Source organism: Mobula birostris, chromosome 11, assembly GCF_030028105.1.
Source record: "Mobula birostris isolate sMobBir1 chromosome 11, sMobBir1.hap1, whole genome shotgun sequence".
NCBI classification, from domain to species: Eukaryota; Metazoa; Chordata; class Chondrichthyes; order Myliobatiformes; family Myliobatidae; genus Mobula; species Mobula birostris.
Genome location: NC_092380.1, coordinates 114312210 through 114326822, shown reverse-complemented (window position 1 = coordinate 114326822; position 14613 = coordinate 114312210). Strand labels below are relative to the sequence as shown.

General features: G+C 44.6%; 1 protein-coding gene across 1 annotated transcript in view; it reads left to right on the top strand.

Moving 5' to 3' along the window:
• Positions 1-14613, top strand: part of ctr9 (CTR9 homolog, Paf1/RNA polymerase II complex component) — a 103898-nt gene that overhangs the window by 79407 nt on the left and 9878 nt on the right. The window contains exons 18-21 of the mRNA XM_072272909.1: positions 1645-1790; positions 4302-4373; positions 9591-9726; positions 13072-13218. Of these exons, the coding sequence (XP_072129010.1) occupies positions 1645-1790; positions 4302-4373; positions 9591-9726; positions 13072-13218 (501 nt within the window). The remainder of the gene's footprint in view (positions 1-1644; positions 1791-4301; positions 4374-9590; positions 9727-13071; positions 13219-14613) is intronic.

Below are 14613 nucleotides of genomic sequence, written 5' to 3'. Positions count from 1 at the left end.
TTGACAATCCTCTACACTATCTACAACACCACCAACCTTAGTGTCATCTGCAAACTTGCCAACCCACCCTTCTACCCCTACATCCAGGTCGTTAATAAAAATCACGAAGAGTAGAGGTCCCAGAACAGATCCCTGTGGGATACCACTAGTCATAATCCTCCAATCTGAATGTACTCCCTCCACCACCACCCTCTGCCTTCTGCAGGCAAGCCAATTCTGAATCCACCTGGCCAAACTTCCCTGGATCCCATGCCTTCTAACTTTCTGAATAAGCCTACTGTGTGGAACCTTGTCAAATGCCTTACTAAAATCCATATAGATCACATCCACTGCACTACCCTCATCTATATGCCTGGTCACCTCCTCAAAGAACTCTATCAGACTTGTTAGACACAATCTGCCCTTCACAAAGCCATGCTGACTGTCCCTGATCAGACCATGATTCTCTAAATGCCTATAGATCCTATCTCTAAGAATCTTTTCCAACAGTTTTCCCACCACAGACGTAAGGCTCACTGGTCTTTAATTACCCGGACTATCCCTACTACCTTTTTTGAACGAGGGAACAACATTCGCCTCTCTCCAATCCTCCGGTACCATTCCCGTGGACAACAAGGACATAAAGATCAGAGGCTCAGCAATCTCTTCTCTCGCCTCGTGGAGCAGCCTGGGGAATATTCCGTCAGGCCCCGGGGACTTATCTGTCCTAATGTATTTTAACAACTCCAACACCACCTCTCCCTTAATATCATGTTTAATTTGTCATAGGCAACCCTGATTATGTACTTTTTTGTAGTTCCCTGTAGCTCACAACTTCTGTGGGTGCAAAGTAGTGTCGTTTAGAATCAGAGTTATACAGCACAGAAAAGGTCATCCCCACTTTTCCTTACCAACCAACAGAAAATACTAGAGGAACTCACCAGGTCAGGCAGCACGTATGGAGAAGAATAAGTCAGCATTTCAGCTGAGACCCTTCATCTGTCCTCTTGAAGGGTCTCGGCCCAAAGCGTTGACTGTTTACTCTTTTCCATGATGCAACTTGGCCTGCTGAGTTCCTCCAGCATTTTATGTTGGTTCCTTTTTATGATACTGGTTTTGACAAGTTATTTTCTCTCTCTTGGGTGTGCGAAAGTTTACTAAGGGAGAGCATTCTCACTGTGACGTATAAAAACAATTAGGAAATGAACAGATATTATACCTGGAATGTTTCTGATCTAAACACATACATACCAGCAACTGCATACCCTCAGTTAAAATGAAAATACTTGCATGTTTAGCAGTTTGTCTCCAGTGAAGGAAGTATGTAGTTTCTCCATGGAAGGAGAAAAGTTCAAAGTAAATTTATGATCAAAGTACATATGTCACCATATACTACCCAGAGATTCACTTCTTGCAAGTATTCACAGTAAGTACAAAGAAACACTATAGAATCAATGAAAAATTATACACAAAAACGGGCAAGCAACCAATGTGCAAAGTGATAGCAAATTGTGAAAATATTAAAAAAGAAAAACAAAAAGGTTATTATAAGATAATAACTTATATGAAATAAGTAATAAATAATATTAAAAACATGAGTTGTAGGGTCTTTGAAACTGAGTCCATAGGTTGTGAAATCAGTTCACGAATGGTTTGTGTTCACAGGCCAGACATGCGTCCCCTAATGATACGGTGCTCATGTTTAACATGGCCCTAGTGTTACAAAGACTAGCTACATCAGTCTTGCGAGATGAGAAGAGCAACCTGAAGGCCGTGTTGAATGCAGTCAAAGAGCTGGAACTTGCCCATCGGTAAGATGTGAATTAAAAACATGGTCTCGGGGAAAAAGGGACCATAAGATGTCCTTGGTAGATAGGGTAAAAGAGATTTTATAAATATGTTAAAAGCAAAAGGGTGCCTGGAGAAAGATCAGGTACCCTTAAGGATCAGAGTGGTTTGTTGGTGGAGTCATGGGGGATATAGGAGGTCTGAAATGAATACCTTTTGTTTGTATTTACTGTGGAGAAGCTCAGTGAAGCTAGGGCATTTAGCGTAAAGGGCAATGATATCCTGAAACAGATCAATATCACCAAAGAGGAGGTCTTGGTGGACAAGGGGCATAAAGATGGAGAAGAAAGATTAGCTTCATTTGTCACATGTACGTCAAACCATACAGTGAAATATGTCATTGGCATCAAATCAAATCAGTGAGTGTTGTGATGGGCAGCCCGCAAGTGTTATGCATCTGGCACCAACGTAGCATGTCCACAACTCACTAACCCTAAATGTACTGTATATCTTTGGAATGTGGGAAGAAATCAGAGTACCCAGAGGAAGCTCGTGTGGTCACGGGGAGAATGTACAAACCCCTTACAGACAGTGGTGGGAATTGGACCCCAATCTTACACAATTGTGCTAACTACTATGTTACCATACCACCATAAGTGTATCCTAGAATGTTTTGGATGCAAGGCAAAAGGTTGCCTGGGCAGGGCAGAGAGTTTTGTATGTTAGCCATTGGTGATGTAGCAGAAGGCTGAAGGGTGGCTAATGTTGTCACCCTATTTAAGGGCTGCAAGGACCTGCCGAGTAATAACTGCTCAATGAGCATAACATAATTGGTGGGGAAGTTACTGAGGGGATTCTGAGACAAGATTTATCTGTATTTGGAAAGGCAGACTAACTAAGGATATTCATCTTGGCTGGGAGGGGATGGGGGAAGAAGTAAAGGGCTGAAGAAGATAATGAGTGTAGGAAATCATGTTTCACAAATTTGATAGAGTTTTTTTTCCAAGAGGATTGATGATGGGAATGGTAGGCATAGTCTGCATGGTCTTCAACAAGGTGTAGATGTGGTCTACATGGACTTTAGTAAGGTGTGGTGGACATGGTCCACATGGACTTCAGCTTGGTAGACTAGTCAGAAAGGCAAGATCTCATGGGATGCAGGGTGAGTTGGCCAATTGGATACAAACAAAAGATTCTGTAGTTGTTGGAAATCCAGAGTAACGCACACAAAATGCTGGAGGAACTCAGCAAGTCAGGCAGCATCTATGGAAAAGAGTAAGCAGTCGATGTTTCAGGCCGAGACCCATCATCAGGACTGAAAAGGAAGGGGATAGAAACCAGAGTAAGAAGGTGGGGGCAAAGGGACAAACTAGCAGGCGATTGATGAGACCAGGTGGTGAGTAGGAGAAGGTGGCAATGAAGTAAGAAGCTGGCAGGTGATACATGGAAGTAAAGGACTGAAGAAAGATTATGATCTGAGAGCAGAAAGGGAAGGAGGGGGGCCACCAGGGGGAGATGATAGGCAGGTGAGGTGAAGAGGGGGGAGAAGAGGACAGATAAGTGTGGAGGCAGAGTGGGAAATGGAAGGGGGGGGAATTATCAGAAGTTGGAGAAAACAATAGTTATGCCATCAAGTTGGAGGCTACTTAGATGGAATATGAGGTATTGCTCCTTTATCCTAAGAGTGGCTCATCTTGGCAGTAGATGTGCCATCAGATTGGAGGCTACCAATTGGATACCAAATTGTTTTGGTGGAATGAGTCAGAGAGTGGAAATGGATAATAAATCTTCAGATCAGAGGGCTGTTCCCAGTGCTGTGTCACTAGATCTTGTGATTTCTTGATTTGTTTGAGAATGTAGTCAGTTTACTGAGTAAGTTTGTTGATGGAACTAAAATTAGTGGTGATGGTGGACAACAAAGAAGTTTGCCGATGGTTTCAAAATTACCTAGATCAGCTGGGTAAGCGAGTGAAGAAATAGCAAATCTGACATAACTGACAAGTACAAAGTGATACATTTTGGGAAGTTAAATCAAGGCAGCAATGATATTAGAGGGTACTTACACACTTACTTACTTATGCCCCAGTAAGGGTGATGGGCTTAAGCCACTGATGGTAGCTTGCCAGAATCCCCTGTCCTGGACCAGTCTTTCATGTTGTCTCTGGGTGCAGCCCATCTTCCTGGTGTATCCTTCCTCTTGCAGGAATGAGGTCTTTGTAGCTTCTCTTGGCATTTCTATAGTTCTGGGTTTTTATGGGGTGAGGTTGCTAGCACCATGCCCAGCCCTCCTTTCACAGCCGGGCTTGGGACCATCTATGGCAGAGTAGAAGGAATAGTTACAATATATAAAGGACATTTGGACAGATACATAGAAGTTTAGAGGGTTTTGCATTCAATGCAGACAATGGGGCCAGCTCAGGACAGTACCTTTGTCTGTGTGGATGAGTTAGACAGAATGGCCTGATGTGTGCTATACAACTCTTAACTCTGTATTCCTGTCAGGAGTCTAATCCTACAACTTTTGTCTCTTTCAGTTACTTCAAGTACCTCAGTAATGCTGGGGATAAGATGCGATTTGACTTGGCTCAAGCAGCGGCAGAGGCTAGGTATGTGACAGCCTGCAGTTCAGCCGTGTTTGTGTTCAGCCTGTTGTTATGTCAAATCAGCAGAATGTATGCCGTGGTAATGAAGGGAGCACCTGAGAGCCAATTGTACTTTTGTGACACTGGAACAATAAGACTATAAGACCTAGGAGCAGAATTAGGCCATACAGCCCATAAAGTCTGCTCTGCCATTCTATCGTGACTGACCCCGGATCCCATTCCACCCCATACACCTGACTTCTGGCTATATCCTTTGGTGCTGTGACTGATTAGGAAACTATCAACTTCCACCTTAAATATATCCACGGACTTAGACTCCACCGCAGTCTGTGGGAGAACATTCCACGGATTCAGCACTCTCTGGCTTAAAAAAAATTCCTCCTTACTTCTGTTCTAAAAGGTTGCCCCTCAATTTTGAGATTGTGCCCTCTAGTTCTGGATACCCCCACCATAGGAAACATCCTCTCCACATCCACCCTATCTAGTCCTTTCAACATTCAGTAGGTTTCAATGAGATCACCACCCTCCACCCCCCCCCCCCCCCGGCATACTTCTAAATTCCAGTGAGTACATGCCCAAAGCTGCCAAACCCTCCTCATATGTTAACCCCTTCATTCCCAGAATCACCCTCATGAACAGAGGACACGCAAAGCTGCTACGCAGGTTAATTCTGTAGTTAAGAAGGCATACGGTGCATTGGCCTTCATCAATTGTGGGATTGAGTTTAGAACCCGGGAGGTAATGTTGCAGCTGTGTAGGACCCTGGTCAGACCCCACTTGCAGTACTGTGCTCAGTTCTGGTCGCCTCACTACAGGAAGGATGTGGAAACCATAGAAAGGATGCAGAGGAGATTTACAAGGATGTTGCCTGGATTGGGGAGCATGCCTATGAAAACAGGTTGAGTGAACTCGGCCTTTTCTCCTTGGAGCAACGGAGGATGAGAGGTGACCTGATAGAGGTGTATAAGATGATGAGAGGCCTTGATCGTGTGGATAGTCAGAGGCTTTTTCCCAGGGCTGAAATGGCTGCCACAAGAGGGCACAGTTTTAAGGTGCTTGGAAGCAGGTACAGAGGAGATGCCAGGGGTAAGTTTTTTACACAGAGTGGTGAGTGCGTGGAACGGGCTACCTGTGACAGTGGTGGAGGCAGATATGATAGGGTCTTTTAAGAGACTCCTGGATAGGTACATGGAGCTTAGAAAAACAGAGGGCTATTGGTAAGCCTAGATAATTTCTGAAGGACATGTTCAACACAGCTTTGTGGGCCGAAGGGCCTGTATTGTACTGTAGGCTTTCTACGTTCTATGTTCTAACCTCCTCCGGACTCTCCAATGACAACACATCCTCTCTGAGATACGGTGCCCAAAACTGTTGACAATACTTCAAGTGCAGCTTGACTAGTATCTTATAGCCTCAGCATTATCTCGTTGCTTTTATATTATATTTCCCTTGAAATAAATGCCAACATTGTATTTGCCTCCTTTACCACTGACTCAACCTGTAAGTTAACCTTCTGGGAGTCTTGCGCGAGGACTCCTTAATCCCTCTGCACCTATGATGGAAACATAGAAAAACTACAGCACAATACGGGCCCTTTGGCCTACAATGCTGTGCAGAACATGTACTTACTTTAGAAATTACCTAAGGTTACCCATAGCCCTCCATCTTTCTAAGCTTCATGTACCTATCGAGGAGACGCTTAAAAGACCCGATCGTATCCGTCTCCACCACCATCGCCGGCAGCCCATTCCACGCACTCACCACTCTCTGCGTAGAGATGTTTGAACTTTCTCCCCAGTTAGATAATAGTCCGCACTATTGTTCCTTTTACCAAATCCATTATCATACATTGTCCAACACTGTATTCCATCTGCCACATTTTTGCCCATTCTTCCAATTTGTCTCAAGTCCTGCTGCAATGGCATTGCTTCCTCAGCACTACATACCCTCCACATATCTTCGAATCATCAGCAAACTTTGCCACAAAGCCATCAATTCCATTATCTAAGTCATTGACAAACAATATGAAAAGTAGTGATCCCAAGGAGCACCACTAGTCACTGACAGCCAGCCAGTAAAGGCCCCTTTTAGTCCCACTGGCTGCCTCCTGCCTGTCAGGCATTCCTCTGTCCATGCCAGTATCCTTCCTGTAACGCCATAGGATTTTACCTTGTTTAGCACCCTCGTCTGTGGCACCTTATCAATCACCTTCTAACAATCCAAGTAAATGACAGCAACTGCCTCTCCTTTGACCACCCTGCTTGTTACTTCCTCAAAGAACTCTGACAAATTTGTCAGGCAAGATTTCCCTTTATAGAAACCATGCTGTCTTTGACTTATTTTATCTTTAGTCTCCAAGTACCCCGAAACCTCATCCTTAATAATTGACTCCAACACTTTCCCAACCTCTGAGGTTAGGCTAACTGGCCTATAATTTCCTTTTTTTTTTTTTGCCTTCTTCCCTTCTTAAAGAGTGGAGTGACATTTGCAAACTTCCAGTCCTCTGGGACCATGCCGGAGTCAAGTGATTCTTGAAAGATATTGACAAGTGCATCCGTTATCTCTTCAGCAACCTCTGTCAGGACTCTGCAATATAGTCCATCTGGTTGAGGTGACTTATCCACCTTAAGACCTTTGAGTTTGCCTAGTACCTTTTCCTTTGTAATAACAATGGCACTCGCTCCTGCTGCAGGACACTCACAGACCTCTGGCACACTGCTTGTGTCTTCCACAGTGAATACTAATGCAAAGTACGCATCAAGTTCATCTGCCATTTCATTGGCCCCATTACTAACTCAACAGCATCATTTTCTAGTGTCCAATATCAACTCTCGCCTCCCTTTTACTCTTATTGTGTCTGAATAAACTTAGTGTCCTGCTTTATATCATTGACTAGTTTGCCCTCATATTCATCTTTTCCCTTCTTAAGGTTGCCTTTTGTTGGATTTTAAAAGCTTCTCAATCATTCAACTTCTGACTCACTTTTGCTACCTTAACCTTGGCTTTTATGTAGTCCTTAACTTCCTTGTCAGCCACAGTTGCCTACACCTGCCATTTAGGAACTACTTCTTCCTTCACCTTGTGAGCTATTACCAGAAACTTCAGCCATCTCAGCTTTTCCATCATCCCCACCAGTATCCTCCTCCAATCCACCTGGGCAAGCTCCTCTCTCAAGCCTCTGTAATTCCCTTTATTCCATTGTGATACTGACACATGTAACTTATGCTTCTCCCTCTCAAATTCCAGTGTGAATTCAGTTATATTATGATCACTGCCTCCTAAGGGTTCCTTTGCATTAAACTCCCTAATATGATCTCTGTTATTACACAACTTCTCAAACTAAGATAGCCTTTCCCCTTAGGCTCAAGCACAAGCTGCTCTAAAAAGCCATCTTCTAGGCATTCAGAAATTTCTCCTCAGCTCTGTTGTGAAGGGACGTCCTATTCTGAGGTGGTGCCCTCGGGTCCTAGGCGCCCCACTATAGGCCTTTCAATATTCAATAGGTTTCGATGAGATTCCCCCTCATTCTTCTAAACTCAAGCGAGTACAGGCCCAGAGACATCAAACACTGCCCATACGTTAATCTTTTCATACCTGGAATCATTCTCATGAACCTCCTGTAGACCCTCTCCAGTGCCAGCACATCCTTTTTTTAGATAAGGGGCCCAAAACTGCTCACAAATACTCCAAGTGCAGTCTGATAAAGCCTCAGCATCACATTCTTGCTTTTATATTCTAGTCCTTCTGAAATGAATGCTAACATGAATGCCCATAATCCCTCCAAACCCCTCCTCCCCATGTCCCTATCCAAGTGATACTATTGTATCTGCCGCAACCACTTCCTCTGGCAGCTCGTTCCATATACCTACCACACTTTGTGTGGAAAAGGTTATCCTCTCAGGTCCATTTTAAATCCTTCCCCTTAACCCTAAACCTATGCCCCATAGTTTTGGACTGCCCTACCCTGGAGAAAAGACTGTTTCCATCCACCTTATCTGCCCCTCCCATAATTTTAAACACTCCTATAAGGTCGTGTTTCATTCGCCCATGTTAGGTAGGGGAATGGAAGGAAGGAAAGGAGGGGCAGTGGAGAAGATGGGCAAGACTAGGATTGCCAACAGTCTTGGATGGGATGCCCCATGTGTATTATTGGCTGAGAGTCAAGAGTTATAGAACATAGAAACAGACCCTTCGGCCTATCTAGTCTGTGCCAGATATATTCTCCCATTGACCGTCACCTGGGCTATAGTTCTCCCATACCTCTCTATCCACTTCAGATTGCTTAAGATTCAAGGTTGTTCAATGTCATTTCCTGTTGATGGGAAAGTAAGTGTACAGGAAAGCAAAGTAATTGTTACTCCAGATCTGATGCAGCACAAAAAAAACACACTGAGATAAAGAATTCAGTAATTTGAAAAAACACAATAAATATAAATACATAAGATAGTTATATACATAGGTTGATTATATGTCCATAAAGTGACGCTAGGTATAGCGCTGCTGTACTTAAAGTGACTCCAGCAGGAAATAATGTAGTGGTGGTGGGCAATGTGGAGGGTGGGTTATTGGGTGAGGTTGTTGATCAGCCTTACTGCTTGGGGAAAGTAACTGTTTTTGAGTCTGGTAGTCCTGGTATGAATGCTAGGTAGGCAGACAGTTCATGAGCTGATGTTGGTGATGCACTAGGCAGTTTTGACTTCCCATTGTAGAGCCTTCCTGTCCACCACAGTGCAGTTTCCATACCATGGAAATACAAAAAAAAGGAAATAATAATGAATAAATAGCAATAAGTATCGAGAACAGGACATGAAGAGTCCTTGAAAGTGAGTCCATAGGTTGTGAGAACAGTTCAGTGATGAGGTGAGTGAAGTTATCCCTTCTGGTTCAAGAGCCTGATGGTCGAGGGGTAATAACTGTTCCTGAACCTGGTGATGCGAGTCCTGAGGCTCCTGTACTTCCTACCTGATGGCAGCAGCTAGAAGGGAGTATGACCTGGGTGGTGGGGTTCCCTGATGATGGATGTTGCTTTACTGCAACAGCACTCCATATGTATGTGCTCAGTGTCGGGGAGGTGGGGCCTTTACCCGTGATGGACTGGGCTGTATCAACTTCTTTTTTTAGGCTTTTTCATTCAAGGTTATTGGTGCTTCTGTAGCAGGCCATGATACACTCAGTCAGTATATTCTCCACTGCACATCTATAGAAGTTTGTGTGTTGTAGGCAGTGCTCTGATCTGATGAGCCAAGCGCAGTACCACGTAGCCCGTGCACGGAAACAAGACGAGGAGGAACGGGAGCTGCGGTGCAAGCAAGAGCAGCAGAAGGAGATGCTGAGGATGCAGATCGTCAAAGAACAGGTCAGTGATACTGCCAATTGTCCCTGAACGGCAGAGAGTCGGTGCGTGCGTACTGGAACATCAGAGAGTTGCCACCTGGTGCCTATGAACAGCACAAGGCTCCTATGACAGGGGAATATATTATCATGAGGGTCATAGTCAGGGTAAAAGCACGGAGACTTCTTCCCGGGGAAGCGGGCACATTTAAGATAGGAGGCAAGAGATTTTTTTAAAAATCATGCAAAAGGTGGTGCATATTTGGAATGAGCTGCCAGAAATAGTGGTTGAGGTGGACACGTTAGCAACATTTAAGGGCCATTTAGATAATTACAGATTAGGTAATAATAGATGTCTACCCCTAGATAGAGTGGATGTGGAGAGGGTGTTTCCTCTAGTGGTTGAGTCTTGGACCAGAGGGCACAGCTTCAGAATGGAGAGACGTCCATTTAGAATGAATCAGAGGAGGAATTTCTTTAGCCAGGGAGTGGTGAGTCTGTGGAATTCATTGCCACAAGTCATTGGGTATATTTAAAGCGGAGGTTGATAGGTTCTTGATTAGTCAGGGTGTCAAAGGCTACCAGGAGAAAGCACGACTGTGGGGTTGCAAAAATAAATCAACCATGATGGAATGGCAGAACAGACTCAGTGGGCTGAAAGGCTTAATTCTGCTCCTAAGTCTTGTGTGGAGGAGAGACTTAGAGGGCTATGGGCCAAACATGTGGGCTGTTGGTTGTACAGAGCAGAAGACAGCGAGATTGATTTGTAAATCTAAAATTTGCGCAGGTTTATTTAGTAGCAGAGCAGTGAAGTTCCCTTAGGACAAGTTTAATTTGGTATTGTGTTTAGCACAGACATTGTGGGCCAAAGGGCCTGTTCATGTGCTCTACTGTTCATAGTTTTATATTATCCAGGGTGTCCTGTGCCAGGCAAACATCTTGCAATCAGCATTTCCACAAACAGTGATTTTCTCATTATAACCTTGGTGTTGGTGCCATTTTGCTGTGTTCAAGGGGCTACTTCACTTCCCACGTTGCAGCTGTCACACCAATTCAAAAGCATTGGTTAGTTGTTCTACTGTCTGAACCCTTAATTAATTTAATCTGTGTTACAGAACGTAGAACAGTACAACCAAAACTACTCCACGCTAGCGGTCTGCTGGAGTACAAAGTTAAACCAACTGTTGCTGCAGGAGAGAACAGTACAGCACAGTACAGACCCTTTGGCCCTCAATGTTGTGTCGACCTTCTAACCTACTCAAAATCACTCATCCCCTTTCCTCCTACATAACCCTCCAGTTTTCTTTCATCCATGTGCCATTCTTAAGAGTCTCTTAAGTGTCCCTAATGTATCTGTCGCCACCACCAGTGATCCATGCACACGCCACACTGTTTAAAAAAAAAAACAACTTACTTCCAACATCCCCTCATGTTTTCTTCCAATCGCCTTAAACATATGCCCCCTCATACTAGCCGTTTCTGCCCTGGGAGAAAGTCTCTGGCTGTCCACTGTATTTATGCCTTTTCTCATCTTCGAGACCTCTTACCAAATCACCTCTCATCTTCCTTCGCACCAGAGGGAAAAGCCCCAGTTCACTCAAACTTTCCTCATGAGACACGTTCTCTAATCCAGGCAGCATCCTGGCAAGTCTCCTCAGCACCCTCTCTAAAGCTTTCAAGTCCTTCCTGTAATGAGGCAACCAGAACTGAGCACAGTACTCCAAATATAGTCTAACCAGAGTGTAATTTTAATTTCATCCTGTGAAAGATTAGTACAGATGTATGAAACCCCGGAAATCTGGACTTCACCTAGTGATTTGGACTACACCTATGTATTTCAGGAACGGAAAAGACTTAATATCTTATTCTTGCTCAATCTCTCATGTTGCACTTACAGTATATGAGATGTTGGTGAGGCAGCACTTGGCAAATGGCTTTTAATCCAGATATATAGGAGAGATTACTTTTTGGGAGATCAAACCAAGGTCAAACTTATTCAGTGAATAATAGGGCCCTGAGGAGTGTTTGGAACAGAGGGACCTTGAGCACAGTTTGCTGAAAGCAGTGTCACAGGTAGGGGGGATGGTGAAAAGTTAATAGTTCATCATTCAGTGCACTGAGTGTAGGAGTCAGCAATTTATGTGCAGTTACATAAGACATTGGGTGAGGCTGTACAATGTGAGTATGGTATACAGTTTTGGTCACCTTCTTATAACAAAGATGTTATTAAACTAGCAAGAGTGTAGAAAAAGATTTAGCAGGATGTTGCCCAGACTTAGGGGCCTGAGTTGCAAGGGGAGCTTCTTAGACTAGGACTTTATTCCCTGGAACATTGAAAATTGGGGGATGACCTGATATAGGGATATAAGATCATGAGGGACACAGGCAGGATCATAGACTTTTTCCTGCGGGGTGGGGGGCAGTGCTTAAAAGAAAGAGGGCATAGGTTTAAGATCAGAGGTGAAAGATATGAAAGGGTCATCAGGGCAAGCTTCACACAAAGGGTGGTACGTATTTGGAATGAACTGCCAGAAATAGTGAATGAGATGGCATATTAGCATTCGTTTCAAGAGGACGAGAATATAAAAGCAAGAATGTAATGGTGAGGCCTCTTGTCTAAGAAAGGATGGGCTGATTGTTGGAGTGGATTCAGAGGATGTTCACAAAAATTATTCTGGGATTGAAAGGCTTGTCATATGAAGAGCGGTTGATGGCTCTGGACCTGTATTCACTGGAATTCAGAAGAATGAGGGGTGACCTCATTGAAACCTATCAATGTTGAAAGGCCTTGGTAGAGTGGGTGCCGAGAGGGTCTAAGACCGGTGGGCACAGCCTCAGAATAGAGGGGTGTCCTTTTAGAATGGAGATGAGGAAACTCTTTAGCCAGAGTGGTGAATCTGTGGAATTCGTTGCCACAGGCAGCTGTGGAGACCAAGTCATTGGGCATATTTAAGGCAGAGGTTAATATATTCTAGATTAGTCAAGGCATAAAGGGATACGGGAAGAAGACAGGAGATTGAGGCTAAGAAGGAAAATTGACAGGATGAAATGGCAGAGCAAACTAGAAGGGTCAAATGGCCTCATCCTACTCCTATATCTTATCGTCTTATCCCCATTGGTTCAAGAGCCTGATGGTTGACGAACAATAACTGTTCTTGAACCTGGTGGTGTGGGACTTCAGGCTCCAGTCTTATGGTTTTATTAGCAATATTTAAAAGCCATCTCGAGAGATAGGAGAGGTTTAGAGGGCTTTGGACACAGGCAGATGGGACACAGTTGACATGCATGAATTGAACTAAAGGCCCTGTTTCTATGCTGTATGACTCAATGACTGTTTCCACCCCCTCCCCCCCCCATAATCCCGAACTAGGAAGATAAGAAGCAAAAGGAGCTGAATGAGCAGCGGAAGTTATTGGAACAGCGGAGCCAGTTTTTGGAGAAAACCAGGAACCTGCTGGTGTTCAACGAGGATATGGAGACAAAGGAGAAGAAGAAAGGAGGTGGTGGTGGAGGAAAGGTAACATGAAAGCTCAGACATTCACTACACTTGGAGCTAAAACACAAACTATTCTGCCCAAGTACTTCCTGTACCATTTTCTCTCTCTCCACACAAAGACAGCTGCATTATCACACACAGCTTTGTTAATAATTTCCATAACCACTTTTGTCTGTCCTGTGAATTCAGATTCAGATTTATTTATCACATGTACATCAAAACATCAGGTGAAATGCTGTGTTTGCGTCAGCAACCAACACGACCTAAAGGTGTGCTAGGGGCAGTCTGCGAGTGTCGCCACACATTCCGATGCTATTGTAGCATGCCCACAATTCTTGCCAGAACAACACAAGCAACAACAGCAAACAAAGCCCCTTTCCTCCCTCCCACCCATCCACCACCCACCACCCACCACCCACACACACGGAGAGTCCTCTAACTCCAGGACAGACCTTCAGTCTCCAGGCTTCGGCCATTGGGCTTCGATCTTTGTTATCATCCCCCGAACTAGCTGATGATGGGACCCCGAAATCCAGGCATGCCTTATGACCAGCCATCGTACCCGCTATTCACGCAGACATCCGACTCCGGGGCCTACTGACCTGGGACAGCCCACCATCAACAGCTATACATAGAAACATACATAGAAAATAGGTGCAGGAGTAGGCCATTCAGCCCTTCGAGCCTGCACCGCCATTTATTATGATCATGGCTGATCATCCAACTCAGAACACCGCCCCAGCCTTCCCTCCATACCCCCTGACCCCCGTAGCCACAAGGGCCATATCTAACTCCCTCTTAAATATAGCCAATGAACTGGCCTCAACTGTTTCCTGTGGCAGAGAATTCCACAGATTCACCACTCTCTGTGTGAAGAAGTTTTTCCTAATCTCGGTCCTAAAAGGCTTCCCCTCTATCCTCAAACTGTGGCCCCTCGTTCTGGACTTCCCCAACATCGGGAACAATCTTCCTGCATCTAGCCTGTCCAATCCCTTTAGGATCTTATACGTTTCAATCAGATCCCCCCTCAATCTTCTAAATTCCAACGAGTACAAGCCCAGTTCATCCAGCCTTTCTTCATATGAAAGTCCTGCCATCCCAGGAATCAATCTGGTGAACCTTCTTTGTACTCCCGCTATGGCAAGGATGTCTTTCCTCAGATTAGGGGACCAAAACTGCACACAATACTCCAGGTGTGGTCTCACCAAGGCCTTGTACAACTGCAGTAGTACCTCCCTGCTCCTGTACTCCAATCCTCTCGCTATAAATGCCAGCATACCATTCGCCTTTTTCACCGCCTGCTGTACCTGCATGCCCACTTTCAATGACTGGTGTACAATGACACCCAGGTCTCATTGCACCTCCCCTTTTCCTAATCGGCCACCATTCAGATAATAATCTGTTTTCCTATTTTTG